This window comes from Danaus plexippus (genome assembly GCF_018135715.1).
Source record: "Danaus plexippus chromosome 16 unlocalized genomic scaffold, MEX_DaPlex mxdp_31, whole genome shotgun sequence".
NCBI classification, from domain to species: domain Eukaryota; kingdom Metazoa; phylum Arthropoda; class Insecta; order Lepidoptera; family Nymphalidae; genus Danaus; species Danaus plexippus.
In genome coordinates, this window is record NW_026869852.1 from 54262 (window position 1) to 75829 (window position 21568).

At 31.1% G+C, this 21568-nt stretch overlaps 1 protein-coding gene across 3 annotated transcripts in view; it reads left to right on the plus strand.

The window, feature by feature from the left end:
- LOC116772134 (tyrosine-protein kinase Src42A) overlaps positions 1–21568 on the plus strand; it is a 45574-nt gene that overhangs the window by 20941 nt on the left and 3065 nt on the right. For all 3 annotated transcript variants that reach the window (XM_061528265.1, XM_032664184.2, XM_032664183.2), the window contains 6 exons: positions 6380–6501; positions 8231–8394; positions 17741–18068; positions 18161–18339; positions 19641–19797; positions 21206–21459. In XM_061528265.1, coding sequence (XP_061384249.1) covers positions 6380–6501; positions 8231–8394; positions 17741–18068; positions 18161–18339; positions 19641–19797; positions 21206–21414 — 1159 coding nt within the window. In that variant the 3' untranslated portion in view covers positions 21415–21459. The remainder of the gene's footprint in view (positions 1–6379; positions 6502–8230; positions 8395–17740; positions 18069–18160; positions 18340–19640; positions 19798–21205; positions 21460–21568) is intronic.

The following is a 21568-nucleotide window of genomic DNA, read 5'->3' on the forward strand; positions in this document are numbered from 1 at the left end:
TTATGCATAACGATCACCAACATTGCTATTGTACTATATGACTGTATGTACAATATGTAGGTTTTGAAACAAACACATTCACATCGCAATATTTGCTTGTTTTACAACTGATTCCAACAACTCTTATTCTCAACCGTATACCTGAAATCGATAAATGTTTCATGTGAATATCTTAAAATGCATTTTCTAACTTAATCACATAGATTAAGTTAGAAAATATTATATAGAATATTTCAAAACACCTTTTAGATACATAATAATTACCTAATGCAGCTTTCACTTATTTGATAGATATATGAAAATGAAGTAATAAATACAAAAGCACTTCTTAACTGTTATTAGTGAACGATAGTAAAGTCATCACTGATAATATTAAATAGTTGTTAATTTTATAAATAGTTGTAGTAACGACCATAATATCTTGCCACTGGTTTTGCTACTTATACTTGCTGGACAGGTTACTTATTGTATAACAATTCAAACGGACGATAAAACGCATCTTCAATTTACTATTATATTAGTTGAAAATTTCGTAATACAATGAGACTGACAAAAGTAATATATGCTACAAATCATGCATACCAACTTGCTGTTGGAAACTGAAGCACACGCATCTAGAATAAGAAGTAAACAAAAATAGTTTGCGATTTTTTTTTTTTCTATAAAAAGATGCAGAGCATATTGTCTAATAACATTTAACATTAATTGCTTTTGCTTCACTTTCACTATGACTAATACTATAATTTAGTAACGTTCCGTGACGTCTCTCACTCTGCAATGTCGATTTAGGTTTTTTTAAGCAGACTCGAAATCTGGCTTTCTAGTTGAAATGAATTATGTTGTCAGTATATCATTGATTGCTGGCTTTGAGCTTGGCTAATGTTTCATAGATCCGCCTTTGCTTTTATTTATTACAAGCCAAAATTCTAACAAACAAATTATCTCGATCGAGATCACTCTGCTAGTGATTTGAGCTTATCAGAATGTTCCGAGGATCTCTTGCAGAGAACAATGCAACAGGTTTTATGATTTGTTGTTATTTTTTTCCTTTTTACACATGTTGCAGCGACTGCATGCTTTTATATACCTCCGACGATAATAATCGCTACTGCGGGTATGTTTTCTTATAAATTCTAGCAAACACTTTTCAATGAACTAAATGTCATTTCCATCTTTAAATAATTTCCATTCTTTTCCGTTATATTACATACTAGAAAAAAAATCGAGTTTCACAAATACTATAAAATGAATTTATAACGTTATGCAAATGAAATGCAGGTAGTACTTATGCTTATTTTAAACCGATTTAAAAAGGAGATCCTAGCTGTAAAATAATGGCTTTACTTATATATTTTTGATCTTGAACGTACTAAAGAATATGGTATTTTGTTGGTACTGTATGCAACGTTAATAATGCTTACATACTCATGACTACTATACTGGAATTAATTTCTTTGTTTGCTTTAATAAAAATACTACTATAAATCTGTAAATAATACTTGGTATGTAAGCCTGTCACACAATAAAAATTCGCAGTACCTATTTTTGATTTTGAACTTCGCATCATCATGCCATTTTTGATTAACAAGCGATACTTACTACTAACGACTCATTGTCAACTTTGCTAAATGTTTTTATCATATAATAGACATTTTAATTGCTCATTTGCTTCAACCTAGGTAAGGTTAACAGTTCTTTATTTAGACCTTCCGTAACTAAATTGTTTACAAACATAAATCATTACGTCAAATCGTCACATTTGACCATATATCCAGATGAAGGGATTTAAAAATGTCAGATATAATCGACACTTGACTAATCTTTACTCAAAATTCAATCTGTGTCTTGATGAATTGGAGTCCAATCCTTGTATGTCACTTCTGTGAATAAATAACGGGGGAATCTATATTTGTTTCAAACACCGTTAATTTTATTATACTTAATGGGGTTTTTGGTTCATGTGTTTCCTTTCAGTCAAAAAATTTTTGCACCAAATAACAATTTGGAGCAGTTGCTTTGTGAAGTACATAGTTTGTAAGAGGAACTTTCCAATCTTAAACATGATGTGAATCACAGTGGTTTTGTGTTATGGGTCAAACATGGCAATAATTATTACAATACGTATTGCAATTAATCCTTCCTCGAATAATTTCTTTTTTGCTTGCATCGAAGGTCATTTGCAAAATATTAAACTCAGGAAACGGTTATGTAATGATGGATGTTATTAAAATACGTCTGTTGGAACAATAATATGAAATTGATTTGATTGTTACGGTAACTGTGTAGTGTGCAATTATATGTAGTTACGTGTTCTAGTATTAATTGCTAACAATCCAACAATACAAGCTAATGTTGTGTTTTTGCGACCAATACATTCACGGTTTACAGCATGTGGCAAACGTGACAGTTGAAAAAGTTGACGTATCGTGAGAAACATCTCATTAGATATATAATGTTGTTTCTAAAAACTAAGAGGTGAGGTTAGATCTTTTAAATGACTATAATCATATACATTGATTCTTTTTATTTAAATAAGAAAGGTTGAGCTTTCTACATAATTAAAGGGCAATTTATGCGACACGATAACCACATTTTTGATATTAATAAAGAAACGCTTTTCACTGACATAAATTCTCGTATAATTATAAAGTAATTAGACAGTGTTAAAACAGCACCAATAAATCAGACATTAATGTTGATGTTACAATATAACATCACTTATATAATTATAAACTTTGTAATAAATATAAAAAAGAGAATAAAATGTACGGTTCATTATCTATAAATAAACTCAGATGAGTGATTCATCCTCAGGTTAACAACGCCTGAACAAGCGCTTCCTAAAAACTAGTATTGAAGTCTAAGGCGAGGTATGTCCATAGGGATAGAGAACCCTATAATTAGATTGGCCATCTAGCAAGCTGCCTGGAGTCAGGTAAGACTGGCTTAGCAAAAAAAACGTGCTCACATCGGCACGCACAAGTTCAATGATCGGCAATCCGCCTATAGGCCAATTGTATTATCCTATTTCTCTCCTTAGGGAGACAGAATTCTATTTTTAACGATTATAGCATTTGTGGTATCCTTTTAAATCTTGTGCTTCTCCATATTATTTTTTGCTTTTTTTTTTCTTTGCACAAATGAAGCTATTCATATTTGAAGTTTAATATTTGAACTTTCCCGTGTCTCCAATTGAAACATGTAAAATAAATATAAGTTAGAAACTTGTTAAGGCGATAGGCTACATTTGTTCTGATCAAAAAATCTATGTTTGTCAATGTCTCATTTAAATATTATTCTTACATTTTTAAGTACGTACAATTGATTGTTGAATAAATTTGAATGTATTTAAAATATGTTATATTATCTTCGTATCCGCAAAAATAAAAATATGTTCATGTTTTTTATTTTGTTGTTAATAATAATGCAACTTGATGTGATTCATTGAAATGTTTTTATCTCGCTGGTTGGCAGATTAAGTAATAAAATATAGCTTATAACAAATGGAGTAGAAAGTTGAAATGTTCAAATAGTAAAAAACAGTATAATGCTTATTTCATATATATTCAATGAGGCCATTTCTTAGATTCCTAATCTTAGGTTATGAGTCAATTTGCTAAGATATAGATTATAATAAACACGTATTGTAACAAAACGATTGTTTACGAAGATTTCTCTCCGCGAGCGGGTCAAGGACACTCTTCTGTTCGTCAAGAGTGCATCTTGTAAACTACTCACACCTTTGTTACATATCTCTTGTATTGATTGCTGTCTGGAAGTTTAAGATCAAAATTATAAAGTTCACTGCTTCCTAGACAGATGTAGTGAAAATATTGTATTGCCTAAAAACGACACTTTTACTATTATAAAGAATAATAATCTAATAGTTAGTATTAAATTATTAAAGCATAAATAAAGTACAGAAAAAAGTAAATATTCTAATAATTCTATATATATATCCCATACTTGTGACACTGTATCAATATTTTCTTTACCTTGTGCTAATAAAATAGTATTAAGGATGTTCACGGATGATTCCGATCAATCAATTCTGTATGCATTTTCAATCTCTACAAGACCTTCGACACCACCTACCTAGTAACCAATCCGACACTAGACATGCCCTTAGAACGTGACAAGGTTCCACGTAAGTTGCAGGATACAGAGTCTTGTAACTTTTATTATTATGACATTGATCGTTACATATAATTATCCTCTCCTATTATTTTATCACTCGAATCTGACATTGGTTCGAAGTCTCATGACGTGTCGAATGTGTAATGTATAGGGATCTTAAATAAGGTCATAGGGTACAGCAATATAAACAGTCAATAATCACACCGAGTGTTATTAAGTTATCAGTTGAATGTGGTTATGGAAGCTTTCACCTGAGAGTGTATAAACTTTAAACACATTATATTACATCCGTTGCCATAACTTATTAATATCATCGCGTATTTAATGAGTGATTATAAAATAAATAATAATTACATTATTTTATATGACAGCTTGTCTGAATCTATTATTGATATTTTAATTATATTAGTATATAACAAGTTTGTAAACAATCCGACATCTTTGATATATGATATAAATTTATTATTTATATGAGACGTTACGACCTGGTATATAAATATGTTCTTTATTTTTATTTTGTTCAATTTTTATGTGAAATTTCATGACGATCCCCTCCAATAATATTATCGTGAAAGTATCAACAGTATCAATGTATGTACAATACTATCTAAGTAATGTTCTGACTCCGTGACCTTTAGAGGGGTGTAAGCCGCCTATAGTGTTAATTGTAATGTATTAAATTTCTTTTCTACCAAACTTATTATGTATTTATAACGCGTCGCATTAAATCAATCGTGATAAGCATCACACCGCTGGCCTGTACCCTTAATTACAGTCCAAAGGCTTCTTCGTGTCTCGGAACAATCCTGATGAATAATCATAATTACTGCTCGCTAGAAGCTTATCGTCACGAATGCTATAAAAGTACTTACTTGGTAATGTTGGATTACTTCAAAACTTATATATTATTCAATGCATTTCATTCGCTAGTTACTCGAAAATTGAAAATTAAATATTAAATTGAATCAAATAATAGCTTTTTTTTTCAGAGTGTCTTCCGACGTTTTCTAATAATCTCCGTTGTATAATTTTTGTTAGCGTTATGTAATTGCTTAAATGGAACAAGATTTAACGAAATTTTACAAATTCTCAAATAAACCGGTACGCTCGCAGCCAGACGACCTAATAGGCGACGGTTGGACATTGTTGTCTGACATTATGATACCATTCGGAGCACAAAAAATATGCATACTGAAATGTTACATCAAAACATTAACGTTTTACAATATTATGCGCAGCATTTTTATTTTATCCTTTTTTTTCTTGCATAGAACGAGTTAGGATACGGTTTTTTTATAGTCAATGATTAACCGGAACAATTAAACAGACAGAGAATATATACATCTAGTGATAAATTTAAATATTGACAAATCTTGTACATTTATTTGTATCTAATTATAATATTCTTTCGTTGTTTATTAGTTAATAAAATCAAATTTTATAGCGGGCTTTGTTGCCCTCGGGAAAATTAAGTCGTTGAGTCATTAAATTTCTATTTCCCTACAGGTCATGGATAACTTGATATCTTATATAAATACATAATAATCCTCTAAGTAAATGGTTTCATAGTAGAGAAAATGAACTATGTGTAAGAGTAATAATATTCCTATATTACAAAATTTATGGCTTAAAAGGGTATAACATATTATATTGGTAGAGTATTTGGTAGAAGCTTTGCTCTACACTAAATTTTATTCTTAGGACATATTTGTTAGCCTATTTATAGAGTAAGAATAACACAAACACACATTCCCATTATGTTATGAGTGGAATATAATCGTATAATGAAAAAACTTTTATTTTATTATAAATAAACATTCGTACTTAACATAAAAACGATATTCAATGTTATTGACGTATAATTTTTTCGATTTACAAATAGCTTTTTATCAGTCATCTCAATAAAAAACAGCATCATCGCATAGAAAGTATGAGAAATTTTGAAATAATTTGAGCCGCAGTTCCCATGTTAAATATGTTTAATACAATAAGTTAGTCCTCTCGTTGTGTCAAAGGCACGTGAATTGAATGCAAATTATATATTCATTGGATGTTTCAGTGAGTCATTGTCGCCCCGCTTTCTGAGCTCGTTATCAATGGCAGATATCCTTGCAAATTGTTTGTTAAAACCAGCTACGCATACGATTGCAATGTTTGTGTTGCTGTTCAGCCTTGTGACGTTTCGCAAAAGTCTGGACGTTGGATTTTCATATTTACATTCTTTTTTTTTTTTTTGTTACAGATGGTATTTCCGTAAAATCAAACGGATCGAGGCCGAGAAGAAGCTACTCCTTCCTGAGAATGAGCACGGTGCTTTTCTTATAAGAGATTCTGAAAGTCGACACAATGACTTTTCACTATCAGGTAATAAAGGATTATTTAGATTGTAAATGTCGTTATGTTTGACAATATATATTTAGTCGGCCGACATCTAAAGTAATGAGGTTCTTAAGTTGACTGAATATTTTATATCGTATAGCCTTAATATTTCGCAATCCTGACCTCCAAACCCATCGATCTGATATTTTTTTCTTTTATGTAACAACTTAGTTGGCATTTTAATATGCCTCAACATGGCCAATTTTGAACAGTAGGTAGTTCAAGTACACTAGGATCTAGATCAAGTTTAAATTTGGAATCACATGTCGACCTACTGAATGTGCTCCAGTAAGTAGTGCAGTAGGAAAATAAGTTAAAATGTCGCAAACTTTTACACATATATTAAAACCGAGACCATTTATTTATTTTTAAACTATGGCACGTATTAGAATGTGAAATTTTCTAGAAACGACCAGTCCGATAATAAAACCAATCAGTGTACGTTCTGACTTAATTATTACAAAAAAAGAATATCGGCTTCATAGTTTTAAATATATTAATCAATTATGAATTAATTGCATTCGTTGCCTTATGGTTTATTTATTATAATGTTCGTTTAGCTGGCCGTTATGCACTGAAATATGAATGTTGGCATATAAGACCCAAAAGTGTCTTAAATCTCGTGCGATGAATATTAAAAATATCCTACATATAGTTCAGTGGCTCTCACTTGATATGTTACATCGTCTAGAAGTCGCGTGAACATCAAACGCTATATACATATATGGTCCACGTAGAGAACGCATTGCCTCAGAGGAAAATAAATAATGATATTTCCAAGGAAACGATAAATATCTAGTTCATTTTTAAGTTACTATTGTATTATTTATATATTTTATCTGGAATTTTTATTGTTTAATAAAAGAAACGATCATTATCTGAATAACTATGAAGATTTCTCGGAAATTATGACCTCAATAAATTACTTACAATTTTTATTCTCTATATAAATCAAGTTTTAACTTTGATCTATATAAAGTCTTGAAATATGTTTGAAAATAGACACATCGATATGACTCAGGGATAACATTAGGACAATGACTCCAAAAGATTGAAGTGCGTTTAAGCCTTCGTTACTTACGATAAATAATATTTAATCAAGAATGTATTCATAGTGAAAACAATGTAATCAAATGAGCAATATATTGTACGTTTTAAAATAAACAAAGAAATATTTGCAGTTATTCTAATAATGTCATATATATATTATTCGGCGAATTCCTTATTCAGTCATTGACACAGCCTTCTATTTAGACAGGAAATACGTTATTGTATTCAATATTCCCGTCGTGTACTGCGGCTTAATGTTTTTTGAGACGAAAATCAAAATTCAATTTATCTTTTGTCGTACAAAAAACTTTGAGATGCATTGAATATTTATCGATTTTTTTTATGCTCGATGCAACGCTATAAATTCGGATAAACGCAATACTACTGCTACAAATAACAAAATTATTTATTTCTCCAAAACGTTGATATAAACCAGCGTATACCATTTATACTATATATTTGAAGTATTGCATAAGTCCTTTATTTATGTTATGTAGTTGAATTTTAGAAATCGTTTTGCTTTTTATTGAATTTCATAGCAAGCCGCTGAGTATATTTTACGACTCGAAACTCGTATAAAGTGAAAGAGTCGTAAAGTTCAACTGAATCAAAGTCTACAGTCGGTCTTAAACGTAAAATCAAAGTAAATTGAATTTGTTATCAGTTCGAGATGGTGATACGGTCAAGCATTACCGTATACGTCAGCTGGATGAAGGTGGTTTCTTCATCGCCCGCCGTACGACGTTCAGGACCCTGCAGGAGCTCGTGGAACACTACAGCAAGGACGCTGATGGCCTATGCGTTTCCCTCAACAAGCCATGTGTACAGGTATGATCATTCAAATATGTTATCTGTCTCCCCGCAATCAATTCCTGTGTTACAGGTCCTATTAAATTATGATTGTATAAACGTATAACATAATAATGTATAACTAACTTCTGAGTAATGAATATTATTAGTATTCTGAAACTATTCGACCGAATGTCATAGCACTTTGATGAGTTGTTGTTCGCGTCAAGGTTCCTTAATTATTTCTAAAGTTTTACGATGTATGACGTCGGAGTATTTTAAACGTTATATGAATCGCTATTGTTTTTTGTAACAAATAGTTCAGAAATAGATTTTAGTCAAACGTATCCGTAAAACCTAAACTTCATAAACGTCCGAAGTTTTTGTTTGATACCAAAAATAAACAAGCTAAGGGAGGGATTACTAATCGTTGAGGCTTGCAATACATTCCACACATACGACGCGTGCTTGGAATGTTAGTCGTTACTTCGATGGTGGGAAGCTAACGAACACCTAACAGACAGTATTGAACTCATATGATTGGATGTCTTAAACGGCTGATAATATTTACGAGAGATCATAAAATAGTATCTATTTATATTTTAATAATATGGAACGCGTTTTGACGCTCAATAATAATGTTTCGTGTAGACAAAAGCATCAACTGAAACACGTTTCACATAATATATCGACATATGTAAACTGTATATTTCTGTAACTGTTAAAAATTAATTATGTATATTAAATCTGCCATGAAATACTTGTCTTTGTATTGTTCTCCTAAGAATATTAATAAATATACAACAGTGGTTATATAAGGCAATAATGATGTTTGTACATACTGTTTGACGAGAAAATTAATGTAAGTGGTTAAATAGAAATAAATTTATAATGACACGGATGAGTTCAGTTATGTAAAAATGTATATAATTTTATATATATATATATATATATATATATTTTATTGCATATTCAAGGTTTGGTTCACAGTATTTGTAGCGTTCTTAAATCAAAAAAGAATTAAATGTGACTCGGGATATGACGATAAAATTTACGATTCGAGACGGACAATTCTCTGGACTCGTGAGAATTATACCCAGGGACTGTTTTTGAATTCAACGAAACCATGATTCTTTCTTGGATCCGACCCATATGATGTTTGTTTCAAATGAACTCAGCAGACTGGTGGTTCTGTAATAATTTTGTTCATTAATTATAATTTTACTATGAGCCTCTTAAGACGTATTAAGAGGGAATAACAACATTCCCATAACTCATTGAGAACTGAAATCAAGCCATGTTTAAAGTGAAGGACTAAGGTGTTAGTATTGCTTCTTTTTGCCAACTTTAATAAATCGTTTTATGAAATTGAATTATACATTTTTATTGAGGGTATGTTTCAAGTTTTCATGGCTTTTCCAACAGGCTGCGAATAGACAAATAATGAGGCTTGTGTATACAATATATACGAAGCGTATCGCTCTCGTAAAATTTTAAAAGCTGTTCAAAAGATCTCATTTTATTAGTATATTTCAATTTTAAAACCATAGTTAATAGTTACTCGGGATTTCATTTTCTTTTTCGTTTATGAAAGCTCCTTATAATAATTTAAAAAAATTATATTTTTTTCAAAGTTGGCTTTGTTTAATATGTCACCTTTTATACTCGGATTCTTAATTCAGAAGTAAATTTCATTGCATTAAACAATTACTGTGATCTTTTACGCATTACAAATAGTCTTTCATATATATAATACTATTTAATCTTTCTTATTAATAGGGCAAACTTTGTGTTACATATCTCTATAATATGCTCGTCTTTCTCTTTGCACGTGTATCAAACATTCGTTAATTTGCATCAGAACATTGTTCTACGAGCACGTGTAAATTCCCATACAACAAATGTTACGAGAAAACTAACATCATCACGTACCAATTAGATATAATCATTATAAATTCTTATTTAATGACATTAAATACTTAATTTGATCCATTTATTTATTGACATAATTCATTATATGTTAATTGAATCTTCCGTATAACATTATAACATCTACGCCGTAGTTATTTTTTTTTTTCAATAGAAGTGTTAATTGCTTTTTAAATATATTTATATTATTAACGATCAATAAAAATTTTGCCATTTATTTTTTTTTTCTTACAATTAAACATGTCTAATCGAGTCGATATAATTTCGAACTAGATTCCAATATTATAATTCCATTCAGGAATGTGTTAAGTATAATTTTGTTAATATATACAAAAAAATATACATAAGTTGACAACTTAATGGAAGTATGGCTTGGGAATTCCATTTAGTTATATAATCTTTATAAGTGTAATTGATCCAATGAGGAACATTGTTGATAAAATTCAAATCGGTGACGAACAGTATGTCCTCGTTTATCATAAGGAATATTACCTTTGAAAAACGTTTTACCTCATATTTAAGGAAGTTTCTTAACAAACGCACTATTTAAGGCCTGCCTTAACTAACAATTATCACTCTTAACGTATCCTCAAGTAAAAATATCACTAATACAAATTATCTATCTATGATTGATTCTGCGTGATGTAATGGAAGACCAAAAAAGTATTGCATTAATTAGCGCCTCGGAAAAAGTTGTTTTACGTAACACACGAACGCCTAACGTTTGATCGGAAACAGTTGAAAATTAAAGAAATTATTATTATTTTGAATATACAAATATTTTTGATTATAACTAACATAATAACTGTAATATGATCTACAGTTACGCTATGAGCCGTACGAAGAAAATTAAAGTAATGATTCGTTAAAGAAGTTATAACGCTAAATATACCAGAATAATGTTTAGAAGATGCAATGTTGCTTAACGCAGTACCATTGCACATATAATTTTCTAATTCCTAACATTTGTCTGCTCGTTCGCGTACATCGGTGAAAACTAACCACTCAGCACATATATTCCGTAATCAGAATAAGAAATCACTAGAACGTTGCAATTTAATTAATACCTAATCATTCAAATACTAAACGATTTTGTTACAGAAATGTTACGTTATTTGCATAATTTTTTTTCCTTCAGGTGTTTCTCATCACTATTAAAATATTAAAATGAGACAATGTATCGTGTAAGCGAAACTTATTTAAATCGTTAATTGGCCGTTATTTTTGATGTCGTATTTCTAAGTTGGTCTCAAACTGAAAATGGTTTTTCATTATTATATGATTCAATAAATTTTCTGCATCATATATCGAAGTAATTTACCAATATTGAGGAGGCTCTCAGGTTAGATGATTTAGGAGCATTAATACTAAAATTTATATAGTAACTGTATGGCAATAGATTTAGATTATTTTATTTCGATTAAATAGACATAAGATCGTTAAAGTTTTATTTAATTTTTTTTTAAATTTTAACACTATGGAACACATTTAGCAATTTCGTCCTGGGATATAAGTTCTTGTTTACACCCTGGGCTTAAGCTTCAACCTTCATACGAGTCTGTACGAAAACAAATAAATAAGTAAAACAATTCTGGCGAATTCGTAGTTAGAATTTTGTTGCAGTAAGGGAATGTGATTTCAAAAAGACTTTTTAGAAACGATCCATCTCCTATCTTAGGTATAAAGTCTAGAAGCCATTAGAACTATAGAAGGTATTTCATAGCTACAGATGATTCAGAACGTGCATAATGTTAGGAAAGTTATCGACAGAGCAAATCATTAGCTGATGTAATAGAATATTATGTGCAAGTAATGGCTACATTGAAACAATACTGTGATGTCTGTTGTTACATAGTAAATATAGTTCACAAAAGATTATTAATAATTAAATCTCAAGAATAATGTTCCATTGATGAAGACGAAAAGTATCTACATGTGATAGATGGAAATATTAGATTTTATTTTTGTTTCTCAATAACCCGCAAGAGATATTATCGGCTCTTAAACGTAATAGCATTACATGTAGCTTATCTAGAATAATTAGAACTTAATAATTTAAAAAAGACTCTGTTCTAAATAAGTACGTCTTAAAAATAACTATCACACTAAAATATATGTAAATTCTAACAACCTTTACACCAATCACTAATAGTACCAATAAATAAACCAGTACCATTAAATAAACTGTACTGTCTGAAAATGAAAAAATATATAATTTTTTATACATACATTGATACTAACCTGAGGATAGCCTATGGAATATGGAATAGCTTTTTATTACACCTATCAATTGATACAAAAATTCTTACTTTAATCATATTTATTATGATTCTAATAAATATTAGAATAGAAAAACTTTACAGATGTTTTTATTAAATAAAACAAATTGAAATTTTGATAAATGAAACAAAAATTCCTTAGCTTTTGCGGTTGTTGAAAGAATGACGAATAGCTATATTGGCAGACATTAAATAATAAGGTATTAATGTATTATGTTTTAATAACTGATGCTGATCGTTGGAATGGAAAAAACAAAAATATTTGCAAGTAACTTTCCCAACTTTTACAATTTATACCAAACGCAACAACGGACGCTTGCATGGTTATTGCAAAAAGTTAATAACTAGCGTCGACCTCGCGAAAATTAAGCAAAAATAAAAAATTAAAAACTCAAACAAGACAGACAGTTCGTTTAATTTGAACCGCTCTCAGTGGTCAGAGGAATGGAATGGATTTTTATGCACGGCAACACATAATTTGGGACTTTTAATATACCTACAGCATTTATTTATACGAGTACAAAAAATATTACTTATAAAGTACATAATTATACAATACATATTTTTCCAATTTCACGTTTACGTTAATCGTTCGTAAGTACTCAATAAAAGTTAATAATAATCATTAAGGCATACGTCTTCAGATATAATTTCGTTTAAATTGATTTATGCACGATGCTTAGTTTGATAGATGTGACCATATTAAAGTTCTCGTAACGAAGGTAACTCGCCAACATACAAAACATAATATTGTTTCCATACAAAAATACTTCGAAAACTTCGTTTGTCCGTCCTATAACCACACCTGGGATACCCATTTGTCATCTAGACTTATAGGAACTACTGGGGTAAAAGCTTAAACAAGACAAGCCTTCAGCAGTAATAGTAGTAGAAGTAGTAGTACTTCATAAGTTGTACGGAAAAGAATTAATAAATATATAACAGGAAAGTTAGTATAATATTTCGGTAATAACGTATTGTTTCGAGTCTTCCAGAACCTCACCAACTTTAGAGCCCTCTAAAAATCAGATAAATTTAGAAAATTAAACTTGTGATTAAAACAATACCCTAAAATATTCTATATAAAATTGCTCTCATGTTGTTTTTTCGTAAAAATGACAAAGAAAAAGAAGTCTAAAAAAAATTGTTCAATGTTTTTCAGGTATTTATGTTTAAATATTTTTTATTCTATTCTTACGATAAATTGTAACAAAATTAATGTTGAATATAATTAAATTTTGCAGCAAATAATGAAATAAAACTGTCTGTAGTATTCTAGTTAACGAGATATACCTTATCCGATAACCTTTTGCACCCAATTTTCCATTGCATCGCAAAATTTGCACCTAACCTAGTATTAGCATAATCTTGAAATCGAGTTACCTAAACTACACAGTAAAAAAATCCTCCATTAAACTCAAACCTAACTGTACTTTTCAAATAGTGTATAATAAATAGATTTTACTCAACTTTAATTATATAGAGACTTAGACGTCAGAACAAAACTGTTATGGTTGCTTTAAATCCAACGTTCTGAAATCATGTGATTGTTGGAAAGTTATAACAAACAGACTGACACCGGCTGGTTTAAATCCAAAGATGTATCTGCAATTTATAGATAATGTATACGTTCATACATATGTATATGTTGCATATAAGTAATTGTCTTCCTATAATCTCGTAACGTATTTTTTTCAAGTCTGAGTGAAGGAAACAGGAAATTTGCTGTAGTATTTTATTACAGGCTGAAAAGTGTTTGAATATAAAAAAAAAAGTTAAATTTAATAATTAAACTTATAACTTAGAATTAATTGCTGTAATTGATTTTATATAGTTGAATTTTAATCAGTTTCTATTCACATTTATTTCATATTCTATAATAATTATGTTTTTTTTAAAACCTGTGTTGTATTTCGAGATGACAACGGAAAAAAATTAATTTTCTTTCATTTTCTATAGATCCATTAGTAACAAAAGGCGGTCATTGTCACAATATAATATTTTAATTTAATCGCCGTCACGCGACTAAATAAATAAATGAGGTGCTTTTATTTAACGAACTATTGTGTTTTGAGTGAGTTCACGTTCTGTGTAGCCAACAGCAAATGAAAAACGTTGATTGAAATTGCAACATGTCATTTATTTTCATAGCATATTAATAATCTCTGACTTCATCCATGAATTTTCTCTAAATAAAAATCCCATGTTTCTTTGACAGCTATTGTTAACATAAAGTTGAACTTTTTATTAAAAACGTTTGTATAGTATGTGTGAATATGTACAGTGTTATGTTTTGTTTTTATATAATCTAGCCTGAGATATGATGTAGACGGTAGAGATGAGGAAGGAAATGCCGTTTAGAAAATAAACAACCCATTTTTTTCAGTAGAGTTAGGTTCATTTCCTTATAGATTTTGGATATTTGACTGTTGTAAGTCTGTTTTTAAATAATTTTCAATTATGAGAATTCTTTTTTTTTTTACTATAATATCAATAGGAAAAAATTTAATATTCAAGGTGTTTTTCTTCGTCGTATTTTTATCGCCATCTGAATACAAAGCAATCAACTCTCCTCCAGGGTTCATATCTTAATCTAAAAGTAGTCTTGTAATAAAAGTGTTGCCTCAGAGGGTTTCTTAGACGCTTTTGATCAACTTTTTTTAATATGTTAATATCGACATAGTTTTATTTTGTCACCTACATTGTGACGCAGATATTGTAATGTATGTCTTGTCCTTGAGTCTTTGTTAGTCCGATGAAATCGTATTACAAAATACAACATAAAATTATATTTTCCATATTTTAAATATTCATGTTAGTGTAATAAAAATAAAACACATAATTAGTACTCGTGCAGATCAATCTTCGTTTGTACTGAACATTGAATCAGATAGTGAAATTTAGTTCTGACTAATCTCATTCATCAACGTAAACATTGAGATAATAACACAGATAGATAACCATTCTTTTCGACCGACTTTTCAGCTGGACATCAATTAATCCTATGTGGTTGAATTTTATTTTAAAACAACTAGATATTATAGTATAAAAAAATATATATTTTTTTTTAAATGTGAAAATTATCTTTCTATTTATTTTTTCTGTCCTTCTTGTAAGTTAGAATGTAATTATTTTTTTCCTAAAAGTTACATATTCTATATAACATAACCTTATATAAATTCATTTCTCTTGACAGAATTATGTAATGTAATATAACCGCTGGGTCTTCGTATTGTTTTCGCAGTAAGATCTCGGGTCATAAAATTTCATAGTCGCCACTGTTTCTTTAGATTCACATTTCTCAACCAGTATGCGGTTACTTGCCAATCAATTTCAACATCGAATGTTAAGTCACCCGCTTAATATTAACATTATATCACACAGTTCTAACATAAAGGATAAACATATTTTTATGACATATCTCAGAAGCTTCTCAAACTCGTTTCGAGTGTCCCGTTGCAGGGCGAAGTCCAGTTACGAGCGCATCAGATTGCCTAATACATTTTATTGTCGACTCCGTTAAGTTTTAAGGTAACTGAAGGGCATAATCTACACATTTATTGTTCAATAGTATGTAATGTTAGAAATAATTATAGTAAAATAATTTGCTTGTTATAATATAACAATTACAATGGCTTATAAATGAATAGTAAGCAGCTGACATGTCGCAAACAGTGTCGTGGTAGACGGGAGATCTGCTTTCTAACAGTTCAAGGCGACGGAATGACGCTATCAAACCATGTTAGTGCATAAAAATCGGTTATATATTATACTGTATATATAATTGGATCGTCATATTATTTGTTTTATATGAAAGCGATGTATCGTACTTTACTATGCGGAGTCTATGTACGTATTAGCAGGTTTACCGCTACCACCTAAGTTGTTTGAGGAAAGTAAACATTTGGTTTCCGAGTTTCAATACTGTTAAGCTTTTAGGGTCTCTTGGGCAAACATATGTATTCAACGTCGGATTGGGAACCGTTTCGAGAATTTTTGTATCGTTAGACTTATATATTATATAAATTGTATATGTAAATACGTTTGTCGGCGTGTCAGGAGACACCACGTGTCTATCCACGACACATGAATATTAAAGGACATCACGTTTAATATCATGTGAAGTGCCACACATATTATTCTTCGCCTGCGATATTGCGTTTGATTAAAAAATAATGTTCCAATTCATCAATCGCAGTAATATGTTAAAACGTTTATTCGAGAGTCTATTCAAATTTTGTTTAAATTGCAATAAATTAAGTGACTGATGTAACTTTCTGATAGGCTTTGGTAATATCGACCTTATATTGATTCGTAATAGAGTTGATTCGTTATTTTAAAGTTAACAGACAACAAAACCCCAGTTCGCTGCCAGTGACACATTGTATAACGATTTGCAGTTTTTGCATAGTTACCAGTAACCGTGTCTTTGATGATTACGTCAATGATGCCATTTAAGATACTAATAAATGTGACTACTTTAATATAAATAAACATTGATAATATAAATATTAAATTAACTAAATACCTCAAATGTTAACATTAATTTATGATCCTATACGTAATATAGAGGGGATAGTTTAAAAAATATTTATTCAAAATTAGTGATTACGTAACAACATGAAATGTTCAAAATGATATTATCTAGTCGAATTGAATATTTATCTAACATCGTAACTGTATGGTTCGTATTTGGACGCGCCTTATCGTGATTTGAAGCGACAAGAAAAGCCTGTGATACGACAAACATTATAATAATGAGAGTATTTTAATGCTATAATAATATTTATCGATAGTGACGAGATATCGCAAAGGTAGGCGTCTGACCGCGGTCGCCACCGTCTGCGTCCACCGCTGGTTTCGTTTTACAACGCGTCGTGAATTAAAAATCACGTATAATTCTTATGTTGATGGCATCAATGTGTCGCCCGTCCGTCTATTATATCTTCTCACTTGTAAATTTTCTGTTTTACGATCGCTTGCGAAAAACTCGATCACATTCTGTACATTGTATAAATATTGATACAGTAAAAGAGAATTATGTAAGCAATAATGCACATTATAGGCTCTGAATACATATTTAATAGACTGTGAAACAAATGTTCCACATGTGATTCAGAATATTATAAACATTCGATAATGATTTAATAATAATCAATATTAATATCAATTCTCAGGTAGAGAAACCGGTGACAGAAGGACTTTCTCATAGAACGCGAGATCAATGGGAGATAGATCGCTCCTCCCTGAAGTTTGTAAGGAAACTTGGACACGGTCAATTCGGTGAGGTATGGGAGGGGTTGTGGAACAACACCACGCCCGTAGCCATAAAGACGCTCAAATCGGGCACCATGGATCCCAAAGATTTCTTGGCAGAGGCTCAAATAATGAAGAAGCTGCGGCACACCAAACTCATACAACTGTATGCGGTCTGCACTTTAGAGGAACCTATTTACATTATCACTGAACTGATGAAGAACGGCTCTCTTCTGGAGTACTTGCAAGGTAACCATATCCACACCACATCTATATATAATATTCTATGAGCAAATGAGACATTTTATAAGAATGTAACGTAATATAAACTATAAATCCAGGCAAAGGTAGAGGTCTGAAGCTCCAACAGCTTATAGACATGGCAGCTCAGATAGCTGCCGGCATGGCGTATCTCGAGTCCCAGAACTACATCCACAGAGACTTAGCGGCAAGGAACGTACTGGTCGCTGAACCAAATGTAGTCAAAATCGCTGACTTTGGACTAGCAAGACTTATCAAGGTTTGTGCTTTTATCATAATTTTCAAACTCATTTTCACTGGTCTCTATAAAATCATTCGTATTGTCGCTTAAATTCAATTGAGCTATTCATGTACCACATTGGCCAAATTCATATATTTTTCGCGAGACTTAAAACATTTAATATTTTGTCAAGACGGGTCTTTTGACCCATTTTGATTATTTGTCCTAAGTGTTAGTGGGTTTGGTTTTAAGAATATCTAACAGATGTGAATCAAATACAAACAATAACCTGTCCGTAATCTAGATTTTTTACGATAAATAAAGTATAAAAACAATTTTTTTTTTATTATTTTTCTGAGACTAGAAAAAGATAATCGCTTTAATTGGTCCATTGTTAGCTGACTCGAGATCACATTAGAATGACCGCGTAAAATCAGTTCAATATTCAATATAATAGTTAAGAAAACTGTTTGTGAGTAGTCAACGTCCTAACTCATTTCACTTTGAGGTTAATCACACTGGGTGGCAAAACCCCACACCGCAATATTAAGAGCCGTTAATAGATACCACAAGAGCTCTTACAAAGTTGTAACTTATATATTATTTCGAATCCACTGTTGTTAATGTTGAACTTGTATGTGCAAACTGTTGTCCCTGATTAATTAATAGTAAAATCATTAATAAGGCAATAAAAAAGAATCTTCTGAATTTTAAATAAAACTGAGCCATTTGGAATCTTTGAGCGTTTCTGCCTTTTGTCTACATAAACAATTGTACACGAAGATCAGGGACAGTTAAAGGTAATTTATTTACTCACACACGAGACGAAATATCTTTCTATATTGTCTTCTTAATTAAGATAGACACATTTTCATCTTTCTTTGTAAGTTTCAATAATGCCTTTAATTTATAATCAGTGTACTATAATTTATATTTTAAAGCAAATGTTATAATTTGAGTCTGTCATTGCGGTTGTCTGTGTATTATATCTATAAAAGAATCGTATTTTATTACATTGTAACAGATCATTTTTATATTTCCTGTAAATAAACTTGACGTAATGTAACGGTTTGTTTACGAGCTCTTCGTCTCTAGATAAATATTGGATCGAGCGGACCGAAAACACGTTTTATTTTTTTTACTTCATAACGAATTGAACTTCTAATATTATGCATTTGTTTTATTCTTTATACAATATTATGATATTTTTATGACATGGACAAAAATTGCATTAATAAAATATAGTCCATGGGCCTTACATATTATAACACTTATGTTGTGTCTTTGAAATTACAATAGATTTACGATAAGGTACATAATATTCTATATTTTTTTTAAAGGAGGACGAATATGAAGCTCGGGTTGGAGCTAGGTTCCCAATTAAATGGACAGCGCCGGAAGCGGCCAACTACAGCAAATTCTCCATCAAATCTGATGTATGGTCCTTTGGTATTCTTCTCACCGAGCTCGTCACCTACGGAAGAATACCATATCCAGGTACGTAGCTATTAGCTTGTGACATCTGACACGAGACTTGGTTGGCGTAGTTAAAAATATTATTAATTTTTAGAAAACTGCTTCGGATATGTCGTACTATTAACAGTACAATATTAGAACGTTTCGAGAAAAGTAACGGATTGTATATTTTTTTTTGTTGTTTTGTGTTTTTATCAAAGAAATTTTAAAAACCGATATATTAGAATACTCTCGTTTATGCAACATTTTGCCGTCGATATTCTCTGCCCAGTCGATCATATCGTTGTGATGTAGAGCCTACATCTAACAGAACCAGTCACTCCTAAAATTAGCGTAATCGACTGAACCAAAAAAACGCAACAGCATTACAATGTTAGTATAGATAGATTTTGTTTATTTATTGTATTACATACTTATTGGGATTATAACTGTTGAGAGTACGTCACGGAATGTATAATCAAACAATTAATATTGATACATGTTGCACAATAAATATAAGTCACAATTTAATGTAAATAAAGTAGGGATAAACGATGTTAGTTTGCATTGACGTCTTCGGTAGTTATTTGTTAGCTGATTGCTGGGATAAAGTTTCTATTTAAAATAGCTTCATAAATATATGATTAATCTTTGCCACGATTTAACATCGTCCAACCAAATAGAGAATTTTGTATAATATGTAGTTGTTCATTTCTATGCTTGAGTTAAAGCTGTTACGTGCGCATATTCATTTTGGTATAACTCAAAACCGTCTGCTTTTTGTTGTCATATAGTACCAGATAAAACTTAATTTGATCCTAAAGGAAAAATACAATAGCGTCAGACTTAGCCTTCTCTGACCTTATAAAAAATACGATGATGTCTATTGAAATAAAATTATTTTGCTTACAGTATTGAACTGTTTGGCAAATATTATTCTATTCTGGGATGCATGCATAACAACGCCTACAAAAAAAATATACTGACAATAGTTTAGTTCACATCGTCCCCAACAATGTGCATAGATATAATTTTTTAAAAAATTCGTCATCATAATCATCATCAGCCTATCGGAGCCCACAGCTGAGCAAAAGCCTCTTCTCGCATGGAGAAGGTTAGAGCATTAATCACCACGCTTGCTCAAGAAGGGTTTTGCGATTTCAATCTTAAAATTTTAGATTATAAGACCAGGTTTCCTCACTATGTGTTCCTTCACCGTCCGTCAATGGTGTCTAAATACTCCTAGAAAGTACATATGACTCGGAAAAGATCACATTGGTACTTGCCAGGTTTCGAATCCGCGCCCTCACGTATGAGACGCGAGCCTTTAACCTCCAGGCCACCACGACTTCTTAAAAAAAAATTACTTAACAATAGTCACTTATTTTTATTTTAGTTTTTCTATTCAAATATAACAATTATATATAATAATTGTATTTATAATTGTCAGGTATGTCAAACGCGGAGGTCCTCCACCAAGTGGAGCACGGGTACCGCATGCCCTGCCCGCCGTCCTGCCCGGCGCCACTCTACGACATCATGCTGGAGTGCTGGCACAAGGACGCCCTCAAGAGACCGACCTTCGAGACGCTGCAGTGGAAGCTGGAGGACTTTTTCACCATGGAGAACTCGGAGTACAAGGAGGCCTCCGCCTACTGAGCCCGGCCCTCCCTGCCGACACACCGACGCGCGCACGAACATCATGTATGGAAATTATGTCGCTTAGTGTTCAGTACACAGTAGAGACGGTGCTGTTATTAGTTGTCACTGACATATAAAAGAACTAAGATATATATTTATTACAATTATTCCG